An 18,346-nucleotide genomic window follows, 5' to 3' on the forward strand; every position below is an offset into this window, starting at 1 on the left:
CAAAGGATTATTTCTTAACCATTGCATCTGATACATTGGTTAGCATTTCAGCCTCATGGAATACCTGCAATATCTTCATGTGGCCTTCTAAGGAGGTAGTATTTATTACCTTTGTTCCTAGAAGCTTCATTGCACTTAGAAGAGCTGTTCTCATCACCTGCTGCCCTAGAGGAGTGTATCCCAGGACCGCTTCAGTTGCTAGTGTTGGACAGGAGCTCATCGCTCCCGTGATGCTTAAGCAAGCTATCCTTTGAAGACTCTGTAGCCTTTTAGCAGGTCTGTTGTTTGTTCTACTTTCGGTCACCACACTAAGGCAGCATATGTGATCATTGGTTTTATTATAGTTTCGTAGATCCAATATATCATTCTGGGTTTCAATCCCCATTTAAAGGGGGCAGCCTTTCTAGGCCGTGATTGCGGCAGATTCGTCTCCGTACTTTGCTTTTACTTATCTGCTTTTTAGGAGGACTACTATTCATTTGACTACATCTGGAGGAATTCCAAAACGTTCCATAGCAGACTTCATGGATTGATATGCTACTCGGTCGAAAGCTCCTTCAATGTTCATAAAGATGCTGACTAGGGCTTCCTTTTCGTCGAAGGTGTTCTTCACCTCTTCCACTAATCTGTGGAGAGCGGTGGTAGTTGATTTACCTTCTACGTAAGCGTGTTGAGTGGGACTAAGTGGATGGTCTAGTAATATTATGTCCCTTATGTGTCTGTTTATTATTTTTTCCATAGTTTTCACCATGAAGGAGGTTAAGCTTATGGGTCTGTACGAGTTGGGTTGTGTCGGATCCCTGTCTTTTTTCCGCACGAACACCACCAGTGCTGTCCTCCAGGTTTTTTGGAATATATCCTAAGGCGTAACTGCTTCTAAACAGAATGATGAGAGTATTTAATAAGATGTCCAGCCCCTCTTGAAGAAGGGCTGGAAAAACTCCATCTGCCCCAGGAGATTTAAATGGCTTGAATTTAATTCCCCATTTGAATTTATTGCCCATTTAATTCTTTCATGTGTGAATAGTCTGTTATACCGCTGTCTGGCTTTTGCAATCTTTCGGCTGGATCTCTCCTGGACTAGAGAATAAATATCCTCATTTCAAGTCAGGTGACCCCCCGGAATGCGCGTCTCCAGAAGCAGTTCTAAGGTCTCCTTCCTGTTCACTGTAAGGTCACCGTTGGCCTTTACTAAGGTTCCCATTGAGTTAGTGTGATCAGTTTGGAGAGTTTTTTGAAGCCTGGCAGCCTCTGGTAGGCTGTTAATGTTTTTGCAAAAGTTTCTCCAGGTTCTTCTTTTGTTCTTCCTTAGTTCTCTTTTGTATTTGTTTTGGGCATATAGATAAGGGAGCCAATCGTCTGTCCTTTTTGCCCATTTTAGTAATTTTCTAGTTTTATTTCTTACTGTTTTCTAACCTCCCAGTCCACCACGGCTTTTGCTTTACCACCCCAGTAGTTATGGTAAGCATTGGAGTCACAGCCGAGAATGAGGGCTGAACCTCTATCTCTGCAGCTCTGCAATAGTCTTTCTATTTCTTTTGGTGGGCAGCTTGTTGACGGGTCGGGGAAGTAGGCTGAGGCTATGGTAACCTCTTTTATCCCTTGCTGTGATGCCACTTTCACAGTAGCCGCCACAATATCTCTTGTTATCAGATCTGTAATAGGAAAGGCTGTTATGTTTTTTGAAATTAGGATACATGTTCTGGCATTTTCAATTGATCGATCATATATGAGATTACCAACTTGAGTCGTTAATTCTCTGATGCAACCTCTGTTGATCCAAGGTTCCTGGATTAGGGCGATATCCAGGCCTTTTGAGATAAACCTCCTACTTAAGATGTCGGTTGTGCCCTTAGCATGGTGAAGGTTAATCTGTATAAGGTGTATACTCACTTTTCTTTTCCACTTTTTGAGTGCTGCTCTCTGGTTTGTTTAAATCTTTTGGTATTTCATTACTCATAGTGTTCCCACGAGTAGCGGAGATCTAAAGGTCACCCCAAGCATTGTCCCGTTCTACTTGGGGAAGGCTATGTATAAACTGGAGGTTGCCAGGTATCCAGAGTTCGCATATTAACGACCAAGCACACCCTTGATCACGCAGCCTTCGGCATATGCTGTTCCACCTTGGCTTGGATATAGAAAGAAACTTAAGTTTAGTATAGTAGAGTATAGTTGGAGCCAGATTTTTGGGAAGTTTTCCCAATAGGTGAGGGTAGTAAGAAATGAAAAATGAGTGTGGTAAGGATAGTCAGAAACAAGCAGTTACCAGGTGCATGCGCACGAAAATACAGCACTTAAGAAAAGAGAAGATAGCTGTGCGTGTGCTTCATGGACGCTCTGGCTTGGCACATGTGTCGGGGTATGAAGACCCCGCCACTTCCGCACCCATATTAAAGCCTTAACATTCAGTCTACCTTATTTTATGTTTTGTCAGTATAGTTCCGTACATTTATAGAGCAAATAAATTGCTGTTACACATAACAAGTTTTAGACACTTTGTTTTCCTTTTTTCCTATGTGTTATATAAATTTTGTTGTAAGCCATTTGACAATATTATTCTTTCATGTAAATTTTAATTGTGTGTTAAAATAGATATTGTTTTAGGTTGCATAAAAACTCATATTTTTTACAATCTGACCTCTTGAAGGCACAAGGAACAAAGGCTCTTTACTAAATGGTGCATCATTACTTCAGGACCAACTCCGAATCATATTTAGACTACTTAGACTTTCTCTATACATGAAAAATGAGAGCCTTTATGTTTTCTTATTTTATTAAACTTGTGCAAATTAAGTTGGTTTGATATACAGGCCTACTACATATTTTATTGTTACAGTTACGTTTTTATTTCCAATTTTTCAAATAATTTTGTATTTTCAGAGATGAGATTGACCTAGAAAGTCTGAACCGTAAAGGTAATTTACGGTTGTCATTAGTGGACCACCATGTATTACAGCCCTCTGACACAGGCCTGGTGTCAAGTGTTGTAAATGTGTTAGACCACCGCCCTCAGGATCCTGCCTGGTCATGGGACAATACAGACATCACACTGCGCATTGTCGGATCATGCTGCACCCTTGTGGCAGAAAAACTTTTTACTGTAGCCCCAGACCTAGTAACGCCGATAGTGGCTGTCTTACTGTTAGGTGAGTGAACTTTTTACTTATTGGTGGCTTTTCATATGTTCTAGATTTAAACCTTTGCACTTGTCACTAACTGTGGCCCTTTTTTTTGTTCTCTCTGGACAAGAAACCTAGAAATTCCACATAGTCCTAAAAGGACCTTTGTGCTGCTTCCGGAGTGACAGGATATTCGGGATGGGTAAGGTTGGGAATAGGAGCCATCTCTTGTCAAGATCCATGAGGAAGAATTCAGGGTATTAATCTCAGTCCTGTCTCCTTGGAAGAAGGGAAGCCAGTTCTGAACCAGCCTCTCGAGACAAAGGAGATAGGGAGAGGCACGCCCTTATGTCTAGACTAGCAAGAACCTTTGACACTTAGGGAGCCCAACCAACTCCAACAGTCATCTCCTGAAGTAGACTAGATCTATTGATCTACCCTTGCACCACAGAATCTCTACATTTGCGGTTAGTGATGTGCCACGCCTAACACACATAAGGTTTTTGCTGTACCCAGTGTAGGCTCAATGGAAGGTATAAACCAGCCTCCTGGGGGAACTGTGGCCCTTACTCATCGCTCAAATGAAATCCCAGGTTGTCCTCTCAGGGGGTTCAACATCGCAACTCGGCGACTGTGTAACCATATACGTTACTTCGACTCATATGTAAATTGCAGTATTTGACCTATGAACTGTTAAATGACTGGTATTTAAATGCAGTTTTCAAAGACTTTAAGGTTTAAATTAAATGTTTACTAGCTTTAAGATTTATTATTTCTCTTAACCCATTCAAGACATTGGACGGGCAGTTTCCGTCCTTCACTTCGCGCGGTCCAATGACTAAAGACGGGCCGCGCCCGTCAGCTAAACACGTAGTTAAATATATTGCCGATAGATCACAGAGGCATTCACATTTGCTGCATATTTTGTTCTCAATATTCTAGTCTATGTTTTTCTTCTTCTTCGTTGCTGAAAATCATCTGATATTGCCTCAAATCGTCTTGGCAAAACAGCTTTCTTTCATTTGTAAATAGTCAAGATGGCGTCTTGCGACAATACAATACAATACAATACAAATGATCTTTATTGACATAAACATGGAGTACAGTCATGGCGTCAAGAGTTTTTAAACTTGAGTTGCGTGGTCATCAGTGAGAAGGTCTTCCTATCTGCAGGCATTCTTCAACAGAGTAGAACTCCTTGTCCAACAGCCAGTCAAGAAGAGCTTCTTTAAAGTTCCTGTTGCTTTTTTGTTCTTTCAGCGTTGGTGGAAGGATGTTGAAGAGTCTAGCCCCGATATAGGACGGTTTTTTTTCATAGGCAGTCAGGTGATGTACTGGGAGTCTGTAGTTAGCTCTGTTCCTAGTGTTATAAGGATGTGTATCCAAGAATTGGACGAGTCCTTTGTTAACTGCATAGGTTATTACCTCACCGATGTACAGGTTGGCAACTGTCTGCAGTTTCAGTCTCTTAAACACCCCTCTACAAGAGTCCCGAAAACCCAACTCAGCCATTATTCTTATTGCCTTTTTTTGAAGGAGCAGTACCCTGTGTAGATTTCGCAGAGATGAAAACCCCCATACAGTCAGCCCATAGCGCATTTGGGACTCAAATAGTGCAAAGTAAGCTGTTCTTGAGGTTTCTGTGTAGCTGATTTGTTGGAGTCGCTTAATTACATATAGGGCAGTGCTAAGTTTTTTGCACAGTTGGTCTACGTGGGGTTTCCAATTGAGGTCACTGTCTAGGGTTATCCCAAGGTATTTAGCCTCTTTATATGTTGAGACATTGGGTAACTCGAGGGCACTCCTTCTTTGTGGGCCAAAGAAAAGCTGCTGTGTCTTCTCTTCGTTCAGAACAAGGTCATTTTCCTGACTATACTGTTTGGCTATACAGGCAGCAATGTAGGCTTTAATTTCCAGCTCTTTAACATTCTTGTGCGACACAATGAGGGCAGTGTCGTCAGCGTAGAGGAATATTTCACAGTTGTCCTATAGCGTGGATATGATGTCATTAGTGTATAAAATAAATAGTACAGGGCCAAGCACAGATCCCTGTGGGACTCCTCTTGTTATCTGTGCTTGTGTGGATCTAAATTTTTGACACCTATTGTTGACTACTTGAGTTATTTCAGTCATTTGTGTTCTTCCACTGAGGTAGCTCTGGAACCACTGATGTGCTACTCCTCTTATTCCTAGAGCTCTCAGTTTGTCTAGGAGATGTTTGTGGCTCAGGCTGTCAAAAGCTTTACTAAAGTCAAGTAAGATACCAGTTGTTGTGGCCCCTTCTTCAGATGCATCAATGATAGTTTCCACTAAATCAATTATGGCTGTAATGGTGGACTTGCCTCTCCTAAAGCCATGTTGGTGGTTGGTTAGAAGACTGTTGTTTTCTAGATGAGTGAGCAACCTACTGAGTACTATTTTTTCAAAAATTTTGGATAGGGTACATATGAGAGATATAGGTCTGTAGTTGCTGGCCAGAGAGGTGGGTCCTTTCTTGTACTTTGGATAAACTAAAGAGTGTTTAAGCTGAGAGGGAAAAATGCCTTGTTGGAAAGATTTGTTTATTACGTCAATTATCGGGGTTATCACTTCAGTTTTGCAGTGTTTCAGGATCGTTGACGAGACCTCATCTATCCCAGAAGATGGTTTTGATTTTAAAAATGATATTGTTTTGTCTATCTCCATTCTATTTGTTGGTCTAAAGCCCTCTTCAAGAGACACAAACTCACTCTCATGGATTGTGGGGGGTATTTTCAAAGGTGCTTGTTGGGAGTTTGATAGAACTTGTTCTGCAGCATTAGCAAAGAAGTGATTCATGTGTTCAGCTATTTTTTGGGGGTCTGTTATTGTTGAGCCTTCTATGTCAATAGATTTTATATAATTTTTTTGAGATTTATTGCTGTAGCGGTTATTGTTTATTATTTGCCAGACTGCTCTGGTTTGGTTCTCTGCATTGGCAATGTAGACCGTAAATTCGGATGATTTTGCGGCTTACGTTGCTAATGTTTTAGATGAAAGTGGTGATGAGGAAAGTGACAGTGAACAAGATGACATGATCCATGAAAATAATTAAATGTCTGATGGTGCAAACGATGACAGCAGTGATAATGAAAGTGGCGATAACCCACCGGCTAGGCCTTGTGATTTTGCGTGGAGTGTTGGAACAAATATGTTAGTACAATGCGTTTTACCGGCAATCATGGAATAAATCCTATTATTTCGAGGCAGTTAGGAGAAAACTGCACTGAATCAGATGTGTTCAATCACTTCTGTGACGAAACCTTTTGGGGCTCAGGTAACCCTTTGGTAGGCCTCCAGCTTGTGGAGAATCACCACTGCGCCTTCAAGGAAAGTTTTGGGGGCATTTCATTGAAAAGATACCTCCAACCACCAAAGCCAGGCCCTCAAGAAAATGTAAAGTTTGTGCCTTACAGGGGAAAAGGATTGAAACAGTGTACCAATGTAAAAAGTGTCATGTTCCACTTCATCTGGAAACATGTTTTGAGGTGTTTCACACCCAAACCAACTTCTAAAGAAGTATAATAAAAATTTGTAAATAGTGTAAATATATGCATATTTAAAAAAAACTAACATTTTGTGTTCATACAATAAAAAGGAATAACTAAGGTTAATTTATAATATTCATAGCATGTTATACAGTAAGTGTTATGCAAAGTGCACCTGTTCTTACTCGAAAGCATGGAAAATATCCAGTTCTGTAGTCCAAAAATTATAGTAATTTATTCAGTCACGAATGGGTTAAACATCAAGTAGTATGTAATTTAGGTTATCGTTTTAGCTAATCTTGAAGGTATATTTGTTTTGAGTATAAAAATATAATTAGTCTCAAGTAGTTATCTTAATATCAACAGAATTTAACTTATTTCCATATGTTCAGTTACACCAAAGACACTATATTTCAATAAATTGATGGGACACAGTATAGCAGCTATAGTAACACTGACACTTGGATAAAAGGCAACTATAAACTATGATGTTTGATATTGTATATGCTGCAAATAGAGAAATTTTGATTTAGTTCCTTATTTGGCCGAGAGTTTTCAGCACTTTCCAGCCACATCTGGATAAGTATTGAATTTTATAACTGTGCAGTACAGTGGGCCAAACGTATTGGCTGATAATTGAAAGGGAAAACAGTGAGGGCCATTGAGGACATGTTCATAAATTTCTGTGTTGACACAGAGAACAGCAATGGCTACCCATAATAGCCCCGCGATTACAGTGAAAACAACAAAAAAGTACAAAAAAACCTAATGATAGTGGCAAGACTAGTTTGTTTTACATCGGCAGATAGCTCACTCACCTAGAACTTTTGTTCCTCATCAACAAACCAATAAATGTACTGTATAAAAATGGTTGCAATATTGTCTCGTTACATAGCTATGGTGGGAAGAGTTGATTCAATGTCAATGTTGAGTTTAATTCCATTTCACCTTCTGCTCAGCGCAGCATCCGAAATCTGACACTGTTACGACTTGACTCCTGTAATCTGGAGCCATGTTCATCTGAAGATATCCGTAAAAAGACAGTAACGAAGGAGCTCTAATGAACTCTTTATATCGTTTCGACATCAGAGACACCTAGACGACAAAATCAAGATGAAGATGAAGATGTGTTCTCATTGTCCATAAACATGGAAAAATAGAACTTAAATCGGAATCATCCTTTTCACTCATAAATTCTTCCACTAGTTCATTTTCATCCACCATATTGCCTAAATACAATAATAAACACACATATACAGTCACCTTACACAATATGCTACACATAAACAATACAGCACAGCCAGCGAACGAAAATTGCGAACCACGAATGGATTGCGAATAACAACATATGAAACAGGCACAACGTTCCTTGGCAGCTGCCAGGTTCACACTGAGGCAATAGCGGGAAAGCGAGCAGATGTCTGCTATTGTCATCCTTATGGCGTGCCAGTATTGCATGACAACAATTGTCATCACCCGCAGCGAATGTGTTAAGAAGTAAAGATTAGTGGATAAATGATTTTCATTATACATTGAGGTTACAATGAAGACAACAGTATGCCTCAAGTTAAGTCGTATAAACTATAAATCACCTCAACATTGGCTTCACAGGTTTTTTGTTTTAATGTATTCCAGAGTTAGCCTTTTAGTTTATAGATAATGAAAAGCGCAAAATTTGAATTATGGACTATTCATATTTGGATGGTAGAGAGGATTGCACATGAGTAAGAGCAATCACTTGGTGGTGGGTATGGCATGTTTTAGTAGGAAAGGTGGAAAGAGGGGAGTTGACCTTCCATTTGTAGCAGAGCAATCCCCCACCTGTTACTATTAGTGCTGTGGATGTTATTGGTCACATGATAATAGTACTGCCCTTATGGCGCTGGAAAAAAGAGAAAGGAATCTCCTCTCTACCTCCATCCAATTATTTGTTAATTGAAAAATTCTCGTTATTTAGTTTTTCCTTTTTTCATTGAATATTGCAAGGTATTGGGATTGGTATTATTCCTGAATTTATTACCAAAAGTATATTTGATAGTGCCTGTCATTTAATGTTCAGATGGAGTTTATTAACAGGTGCGTTTCTTTTTATTTGGAAGGCAGCATTACCGATGAATATTAAATGTTAAATGTATTAAATGTTATGTTTCATTTATGAGTATGCCAATGCTCCAATTTGGGGTCTCAGTTATTCATTTCTTGTGTCAACAACATAACATCTGCCCTAAACTGCAATGACCAGATTTATTCGTGTGATATTAATATATTTTACCGATTGCCATATTTGTAGTCAATTTAGTTCTCCAAACTGCCTCTGAACGTCAGTGAAATTGTGGTAGTTACGTTTACTTGTAAAACTAATCTCTTTCTTTTTACAAGTTAAATGGCAGTAGGATGAAGAAAATTTATATCACATGGGTAAAGAATCAGTTGTAATTTTTGGTCTTTTAGGCACGATCCTGCTCGACACTGCTTGTTTATCACCTGCAGTGGGAAGAGCTACTCCTCAGGACCACCAGATGGCAGAAGCATTGCAAGCTCGCTGTGACTCCCCCGTTGAACGGTACCAGCTATTCAGAGAGCTGCAGGCAGCCAAGTCTGATATATCCTCTCTCACCTCATCTCATCTCCTAATAAAAGATCTGAAAGTTGCAGCTGGAATTCCAATAGCTGGGCTGCCCATTAAAGTTAAGGTGAGTTTATTTTAAAATAAATCTAAAGTTCTGAAAATGGCCATTTCTAAAACATTTTTTCTGGTCAAACAGTCATCCTCCTTGAATCCTAGAGACATCAACACAGAGAGTTATTGTTTTTATCTAGGTCACAGCTCGTTTGGACTACGGAATGCCCTGCCAAATAGTTTAAGTTCACTGCCGTATAGTATATTCAAAGATCAAATTGGCTTTTTACTCTTGGATCATCCATTTTAAGAAGTAGATAACTTTTTAGGGATTACTGATGAATTAAAAAATTATTGTTAATCTTAACAAACTCTTTTTTCAGCATTCTAAAAGGGTTTTTATTTAATTTATTGCTTCTGTTAGAAAACTAGATAATTGCATTGTTCTTAACATTGAGTTATACAACAATGGTTTTTCAATGTATGACAAATTACAATGTAATCTTTACCAGTATCATTGAGTAGTACAGCTTGTTTGCAATCTAATTTAACAGTTACAGAACTATTGACAAGAAGATTGCATACTTTAATAACAATAGAAACTTCTCGCTTATTAAAGTCAAAGGTTCAATCTTTCTATACTTTTAATTTGATATATAAGTTTCTAAATCACTAACTTTGATATTTAATTGTTGAGTAAACTCCATGATTTGATAAAGAACTATCAAATTATTTAAAAAATTGATTGTGGAAAAAAATTTGGGCACACTAGTTGTCTTATTGTTTTAATTCTTTACTTTTTTATCTCAACATAAATGTGAAATTATAGTAATCTTTATTGCACAATATATTCATATCTGAACAATTGCTTTGTCTAGAACTAAAAGTATACAGTTAAATTAAATACATTTTTGATTGTTATTAGAAAGTGAAAACTTACTAAACCTAATTTAAAATCCTTTTTGTAACTGTGTTCTAAAGTTGGCAATGTGTCTCTGTGAATATAGATAATATATATTATTGATCCTGAAGAAAACTGGTTAGTCCTGTACACATTAGAAACAGTGATCAAAAAGAAAAACTACTTTGTCCTCTTTGAACTGTTTAACACGTTCGCTGTGGGCGGTAACTCTGGTTACCACTGCTACGCTGCACTAGGAGCGGGCGGTAACTGTGGTTACTTCAGAGCCTTTGTTCTGAAATGAGGTCAGTGTGTGGCCAGCACTCAAGTTATCACAACGCTGTATTTCTCGCTCCTCAGGAGGTACTTTTCCCACGTTTTTATGCACTTTGTTTTCACATTAGACTTTTTCATTGTTTTTTATGATTTTTCAAAGTTTTTTTAGTAGTAAGTAATTGTGCAACACAATGGATCTTTCCCTGGGACCGAGTGGTGTACAACAACCAAGTCCTAGGGGTATTTGTAAATAATAAACGACTTTTGGGTGTGTTGGTTAGGCTGTACATTTGTATCAATATTTTATATTAGTAAACTTATTTCTCCTTTTTTCTTACATTGTTATAAGCTTATGTGCTACAATATTTTTTGCAAACTACAATAATTTTAAATAAACATTGAAATATATTTTATTATAATTTCTCACCGCATATTTGTAAATAATAACTGAATTTGAGTGAGTTAGTGGAGATGTATATAAACTTTTACATTCATTTTGATTTACGCATTTACGTATAAATATTGTGTATGTTTGTCTAAAACGAATAAAATACAGTTCACTTAGCTAGGATGTATTCATTTGGAATATTCCTACTGCCATAAAAGGGCGTTCCCTAGTGCGAGCGGTGGTGGTATTTTGGGGGTGGTGGTGGGTTTTGAGTATTGGGTTCCTAGCGAGAAATAGTTTATGGTTTCTACTATGTGAATGTTTATGATAAGACATTATGTTTTAAAAGGTGAAAATAATTGTCATTACTAAATAATAATGAAATAAAGGATAATGAATAAACAAATGAAAATACTTCTTTATTAAAGCAAACATTTGGACCGGTATAAAAGTGGCCCATTCTTACATTTAACCTCACAATTCAAAATATAACTAAATTTTCTTTTAGAAAATATATCTATATTTAGCCATACTAAAACTTAAAAAAAAAACAGTAGCAGTCGTGGGACTGCCGATAGAAGTGAAAACGGAACTATTAAGTTGAGAGTAATTAACAATACGTTATAGTAGCAGTACATCTGTAATTGTAAATGTGACGCGTTTTTAATTTTCCAATTTTAAAAATCCACGAAAAAATATTATCAAATAACTAGAAATCTATTTTACCACGCTAGTAAGATAAATCTTATACCGTAATAATACTCATTTCATGATGAAGAGGTTAAATATTAAAAACATAATTAAAATGAATAATGCTAAATTTTAAATACAAATATTCGTACAAATATTAATTAAAAATATATTCGTTGTTTTCATTATTCATTTATCTGTATAAAAATATGTTGTAATTGCTCAATATTAATAGTTAGTTAAACATAGAATACAAGTGAGTAAACACCGAGTGAACAACAGTGAGTTGAACACCGTTGTAAATAATACAGTTATTGCTACGGATAAAGTATATAATTGCAATAACAATTAAACCCATAATATTTTTAAAACTAATAAATTAGTTAAATTAACTTGGTTCTTTCGTAAAGGTATTTTTATTGCACAATAAACTAATTTATTGAGTTAATACGGTATCAGTGAGCCAATGCGCCAACTACAGTTCCGGCAGAAACGTTCACTCATCACTTCATATGCTACTACAGGCTAAACTAAACTTCCAATAAAAAAATGATAAATTACAAAAAAAATATTCATCTATTTTCACACAACTTTCTCGCTGACAAATTTTGTCTGACCAAAAAATAAAAAAAAATCCTCGCTTACTACTTTTTTCTTGTCATTGTAAACGCTATGTAAAATGTAAACAATAATCAAAATTATTTCAAAATTTTTTTAATATTTAAAAATGTAACCAATAGATTGCCAATATTAAGAGCTTTAATTTGACGCATCTTACAGAATTGTACGACATTGGCTTCACTTTTAAATCGCGAGAGGAAGCCGTAAAGGTCACTGATTTTCGCAGTCTGTTTTCATACTCCGCCGGGACAGTTTTAACACAGCGAGACTGACTTTTTCATGCAGGTTAGTAGTCCGTGGCCAAGTCTACGGTTAAAAAACACAGCGAGACTGACTTTTTCATGCAGGTTAGTATCATTAGCATGTCGGTGACGCGAACCGAGGATTTTACCCTCTACCAAAACGCTCAACGCGCCTAAAGAAGTTTTCACTTCAAAAAATCCTTATAAAATTTAATGGCTTTGATATGTACAACTAAACTTAGTTATAGTTACATTATCCAATTATAAAAAGGAAATATTTACATGTTTCGTGTTTCTCTACGATAATGTGTATCATACAGATTGCGTTCACATGATGATAACATTAGTATCCATCTTTTTTGAGATGACTTAAAATACTAAATTACTTGAATACTTGAAAGCCCTTAACATATTAATTTTCTAAATTGAATTAAACTCATCATTTACACTGAGTAGATTAACATTTTAAATGTAGTTTTTTGATTAAAAAAATAATTTGTCCTTGATTTTATATACTTATTTCATCCAAGTTCAGCATGATTGGCTGCATTCAGATTGTTACCATACTCACATGTTGAATATTATGCAATATGGATTCTGTGTAAATGGAGTAATAGTCTGTAATAACTCATTCACAGCCAATTGAGCCTACTTTCTTTGGCCCCATGAAGAAGTTCATCATTAACCAAAGATAAACACCCACTTTGTTAATCCATTATGCATATTTTCACGTCCATAACAAACTTATTAAACTGCTTCATCCATCTTCTTGCTATTAAATCACTCATTACATTTTGTCTATACACCTCACAGATCTGTTGACAAATTTCTATAGTTTATCATTCCCAAGTTAAAAAATGAATAATAACAAATCCAATTTCACATGATGTTCGATTTTCAAGTTAAACTTACTCCATTACAGACAAGCACAGCGAATTGAAACAACAAAAAGTGCAATTAAAATGGTGTCAACTCCTTCGCAATAAAGTCAGAATTAGTGTTGTGCATGTGCAAAACTGCAATAAAAGCACAAACAAAATAATACAATTGAAAGAAACCGAGAAAACATCACATTGTTCTTCAGAAGAAAAATAAGTCTGAACGGTATATTTAAAATTGTGTTTTAATTACTTGACCTATTCAACAAAATCAGCTGATGTTTGTGGCTTACCTCTTATCTTTATTGCAGAATATTACAAATATTATTTACACTACCATCTTTTTAAAATATGATGAGTATAATATGATTAATTTTTTCAAAAGAATGTGTATTATAGATTGAAAATATAAAAAATCATGGTATTCTCATACAGTAAGACCTTGATAATCCAGCAAGCTCAGGGATCTGGCAATACTGGATTATCTAATCTGCTGGATTATCAAGGTATTACTTTCAAATATGGTTTAAACAAGGGAAATACAATCAATCACATTAGAACATGATCTATTATTGGATGTTTATTAGTTTAAGAACTCTGTAAGCACTACACAAACACTAGAAAACATAAAAATTAGATAATTATATGACTTTTTAAAATGGAAATCACAGTACTGTACTTTTCAGTCAGAATCACAGTTTGTTATTGCTAAAACTGGTGCTGTGGCAAAGCGAGAAGTTCCAGATGTTGAAGGAATGGGAGTTGTCAACAATGTGGTATTGACATCACATGTTTTCTTTTAGGCTCATTTAAACATTGAAAAAATATCAACCTGCTTTTCGAGCTATCGTGCTTTTGAAAAAAATTATTCTCTATAATATGAAGTTTCATAACTTCAGTAGCATCATAGTGCTTGGATGTCTGCAAACTTAACAAATTTGTTTAAGGCTTCTGAAGCATCAGCCCATGTAATTTGAGTGGCAGCCTCTTCCTCGTCACTTTCTTTTCCTTCTTGTTCATCCTGCAGGGTTAAAACGCTTTATATTATGGCCTCGTCACTCAGTTCCTCCTCTATGGGCTCATTTTTGTCCACATCAATCCATTTAGAAATTTCTTCTCCCGGAAGGCTACTTAGTACATTGTTCGGAATACAAGAAATAGCATTGACAATAACTTGAGAGTAGGCGGTTGAAGGGTCATCAACATCTCCATCCTCACTTGGCATGTTACTTGTTTCCGTAAGTTTTGGCTGTAACTTTCACCATGCCAAGTGTTGTGTTTCATTTTTCACGTTAGACTAAGCTATGGCAGTTGCAACAAATGGCATCTTTTATATTGAATCAACGCTGAAAATCGGTTACACTGCAGTCAGAGTTTAATAAATTTTGCACAACCATGCCTCTATACTTACACTTAAAATTCTGAATAACTCCTTGGTCCATTGGTTGTATTAGTGGTGTCACATTAGGTGGCAGATATGTACCAAAAATGTTGACTGATACAAGCTCAGATGCTAGAGGGTGAGCTCGACAATTGTCTAGGACGAGAACTGCTTTGGTGTCAATCGGGAGCTTAAGTTTTTAAAAATTGTCTTTTACTGCAGTGACAAAATGCTGAAAAACCCATTTTTTAAACAGCCCTCCTTCCATCCATGCATTTGATTGAGCATCGTAAATAACAGGTAAGCCAGTCACATTTTTCAGAACCCTGGGCTTCTTAAATTTCCTAATAATGAATGGAGTTAGTTTAGGATCGCCTAAAGCGTTTGCAAAAACTAAAACAGTGAGACTATCTTTATTTTTTTAAACCCTTTTCGCTAAACTCGTTGCCACCAGCTAAGGTTGAGTTCGGTAAACAAAGCCACATAAGACCAGTCTCGCCTGCACTGTAAATTTGGGTGGGAGATAAGCCGTGTTCATCGACAAGCTTTTGGATTGTTAATTTGTACTCATTTACAGCAAACAGATCAGCAGATTTTATTTCACCAGAAACGTCTAATCTGCATATACCATGACGAGTTTTAAAATTGTGAAGCCAACCTTACGAGAAAGCTGGCATTTCATTTTCAGGAAAGTTAAATTCTTTATGAAACAATTTGGCCTTTTCAATAATTATTGGCCCTGTTACTGGCTTCCCCTCTGCTCGCTTGGGGCTAAACCATGTCCACAATACACTGTCCAAGTTTTCCAACTGAGGCTTTTTCAAAGTTTGTCTTTCAAGACTTTTGTCAGAAGCAGATTGTAAAACAAATTTCTCTAATTGAAGTTTTTGTTTTTTAATGTTGTATAGAGTGGAGGATGAGACATTGAATTTGCTCATGACAGTGTTTCGCTTCTCACCTTTTTTCCAATCGTTTTAAAATTTCCAGTTTTTGTTTGATGGAAAATGTGACATTTTTCTGTTTTGCTGTAGGAGCACTTTTTTAGGTTTAGAAAACATATTTAGTCTACACCACAAACACTCACTATAAAAAAATGTAGCATATGTCACTAAGAAGTTACTGTAGCTACTGTAAAATGTTTATGAGCACGTACACTACCATAGCACTACATATGGAATTCAGTAAACAATGCACTCTGACTGTCGCAAAACAAAGATGATCTCATTTTCGTGTGGTCGTCCAAATGGCATAGTAGTGCTCATTGGCCCCAATTCTTCTGATGGCTTCCGACATGGCTCGACGTCGCCCGAACGTTCCTAAGACTTCTCCCGAACACTTCCGAGACGGCTCAATTTCTCTCAAACACGTGTTACAGGGCTTCTGTCAAGATTAACCGGACTTCACCTGAATGATTCCGAACAGAACTACTGTACTATACCTAGTGCTAACAAAATTGCGGGTTGTGGATGCCGAACTATTGAGTGCTGGATTATTGCGGTCCTATTGTATTATTAAAACTATAACTGCAAGTCGCAAGAGTAGCCAACATATCAATTCACTTTGCTCCTATTTTCCTGCTTATTACCTGTTCTTCAAGTTGCATCAAACAGTTTTTTTAATAAGCTCAAGTTTTGGTCAATTAAAATTTTTATATTTATAACGTAATTACACCTATCAAAATCAATCCTGTGATATTGATTTAAAAAGTATCAATATCATACTTTGTCCCAGCCTACAACTGTCTGCATAAGAAAAATCTGTCATAAATGAATTTTTAATAAATTTTACCATGTTTATGTCAACAGGAGATTTTGAAAAGGGAAGATGCACAAAGAGCAGTACAAGAGTTTTGCAGAGCTCACAACACAAAATTATGTGTTGTGTACGGTTCACAGATAGTTCAGGGGACAGTAACAAGGGACTTGGCTGTGTATAACCAAGCTGATGAGAAGACTGCCTTGGAGGTAATTTTGATACTGAATTGAAATTTAGATTAGCATACAGAAAAACTGTATTTATATTATAAAATGAACAATCTTGATGGTTTTTAATTAAGATTTTATTTCTTGAAATATTGTACGTCGTTATCATACCATACATCTCTAGCTATAAATAAATAGAAATCAGTATTCTAGTTCCTCACCTCCTAGTGGATATTGTAAAGCATATATGAATACAGGATTTATTTAACTTATTTTATCTTAGAAGACAAACAAAATAATTCACAACAAAATAATGAGATATATTTCAAAATTATGAATCAAGAAATCAGTAAATAATGTTCCAGTATGGTATACATTTGAAATATTTGATCTAGTACTCAAAATACTGTTGAAAATAAACAATCCCAAAAATAAGACAAACAATATGGTAAGATGTCTGAAAATGTGTTTATTAATTTCAAATTTAATAAAAAAAGATACAAATAATACAACTATTTCAAGATAACTAATAAGTAGTAACTACAGTAAGGGAAGAAAAAATTAACATGCAGCATTATGTATTTTGTTTTTTTATGATGGAAGGATTGTGAAGGAAACAGGATTTTTCTGGATATTTGCTGTCGTTCAGTGGTAAAAAAAAAATCAGAAACACTACATTTCTAGTTTGTAATTGTGTGTTAGATTAGTTATTTACCCGAAGAAGAGATCAGATTGCAGATCTCGAAATGTAGTGTTACTGATTTTTTGCATCACTGAATGATGTCAAATATCCGGAAAAATCCTGTTTCCTTCAACTTTATGTATTCTAGCTTATGTTATAATTAGAATGATAACGATAACAATATTAATAAACTGTATAGGATTATTTACAAATATTTGAGATAGACTATGTGTAAAAAAATAATAACAGAATCACAATGTCAAGCTGTATATTTTTTAATTTTCTACATGTTATTATTAGCCGTTCATTGTTTGGGGGAGCCAGTGGCCGCAGAGACTAAGACGTTGAAGTTTTGATCTGAATTAGAGATTCAAATCCTGTCTCTGACCACAGCACTTTTATCAGTACCTATTGACCTTATACTGTATCGACTCTTCCTTATTTTGTTAGATCCTTCTACAGGCCAGTGGCCCATGAGGATAGGTAGAATAAGGTTTAAAATGGAATCACCTTATTTAAAAAATTAATTGAAGATTTTTAATCATTTCAGTCCTTTTAAGTACCTTACAAATGTATAATTACAATGCCAGGAAGTAATTTTTTAAAATTATTGTGGGCCTCAACATGTATGTAGTATACTATTTTAGGTTGATTTTTGTTTTGTTTTCAGATTGTTGCAGCTTTAACAAGTAATAAAGAACCTGATCTTGATCTACAACCCCAACCTTGCTCAGTTGAAGGTTTCATGCTGTTTGATCAATGTAACATCAAAGCAACTAGAAAACAAATTCTTCCTATTATTCGCCAAGTTGGAGAAAAGATTTCAGTAGAAAATTAACTTTGCTCCAGTTACATAATGTCCTCATAGTATAGCAGCCAAGAGCCAATTTACATTTTATAAGCACACAACCTGGTTTTAATGGTGTCAAAAGAGAAATATCTCTTAAGAGAGAAATTGAATCTCAGCCCTTCTAGTTTTGATGGGGTTCAAAAGAGAAATATCTCTTAAGAGAGAAATTGAATCTCAGCCCTTCTAGTTTTGATGGGGTTCAAAAGAGAAATATCTCTTAAGAGAGAAATTGAATCTCAGCCCTTCTAGTTTTGATGGGGTTCAAAAGAG

At 36.0% G+C, this 18,346-nt stretch overlaps 1 protein-coding gene across 2 annotated transcripts in view; it reads left to right on the forward strand.

Annotated features, from left to right (window-relative positions):
* Positions 1 to 18,140, forward strand: part of LOC124368915 (exopolyphosphatase PRUNE1) — a 28,512-nt gene extending 10,372 nt beyond the window's left edge. For both annotated transcript variants that reach the window (XM_046826458.1, XM_046826459.1), the window contains exons 3-6: positions 2,881 to 3,146; positions 9,077 to 9,318; positions 16,428 to 16,586; positions 17,897 to 18,140. In XM_046826458.1, coding sequence (XP_046682414.1) covers positions 2,881 to 3,146; positions 9,077 to 9,318; positions 16,428 to 16,586; positions 17,897 to 18,064 — 835 coding nt within the window. In that variant the 3' untranslated portion in view covers positions 18,065 to 18,140. The remainder of the gene's footprint in view (positions 1 to 2,880; positions 3,147 to 9,076; positions 9,319 to 16,427; positions 16,587 to 17,896) is intronic.
* Positions 18,141 to 18,346: the final 206 nt, after the last annotated feature.

The sequence above is a fragment of the Homalodisca vitripennis genome, chromosome X (genome assembly GCF_021130785.1).
Source record: "Homalodisca vitripennis isolate AUS2020 chromosome X, UT_GWSS_2.1, whole genome shotgun sequence".
NCBI lineage: Eukaryota > Metazoa > Arthropoda > Insecta > Hemiptera > Cicadellidae > Homalodisca > Homalodisca vitripennis.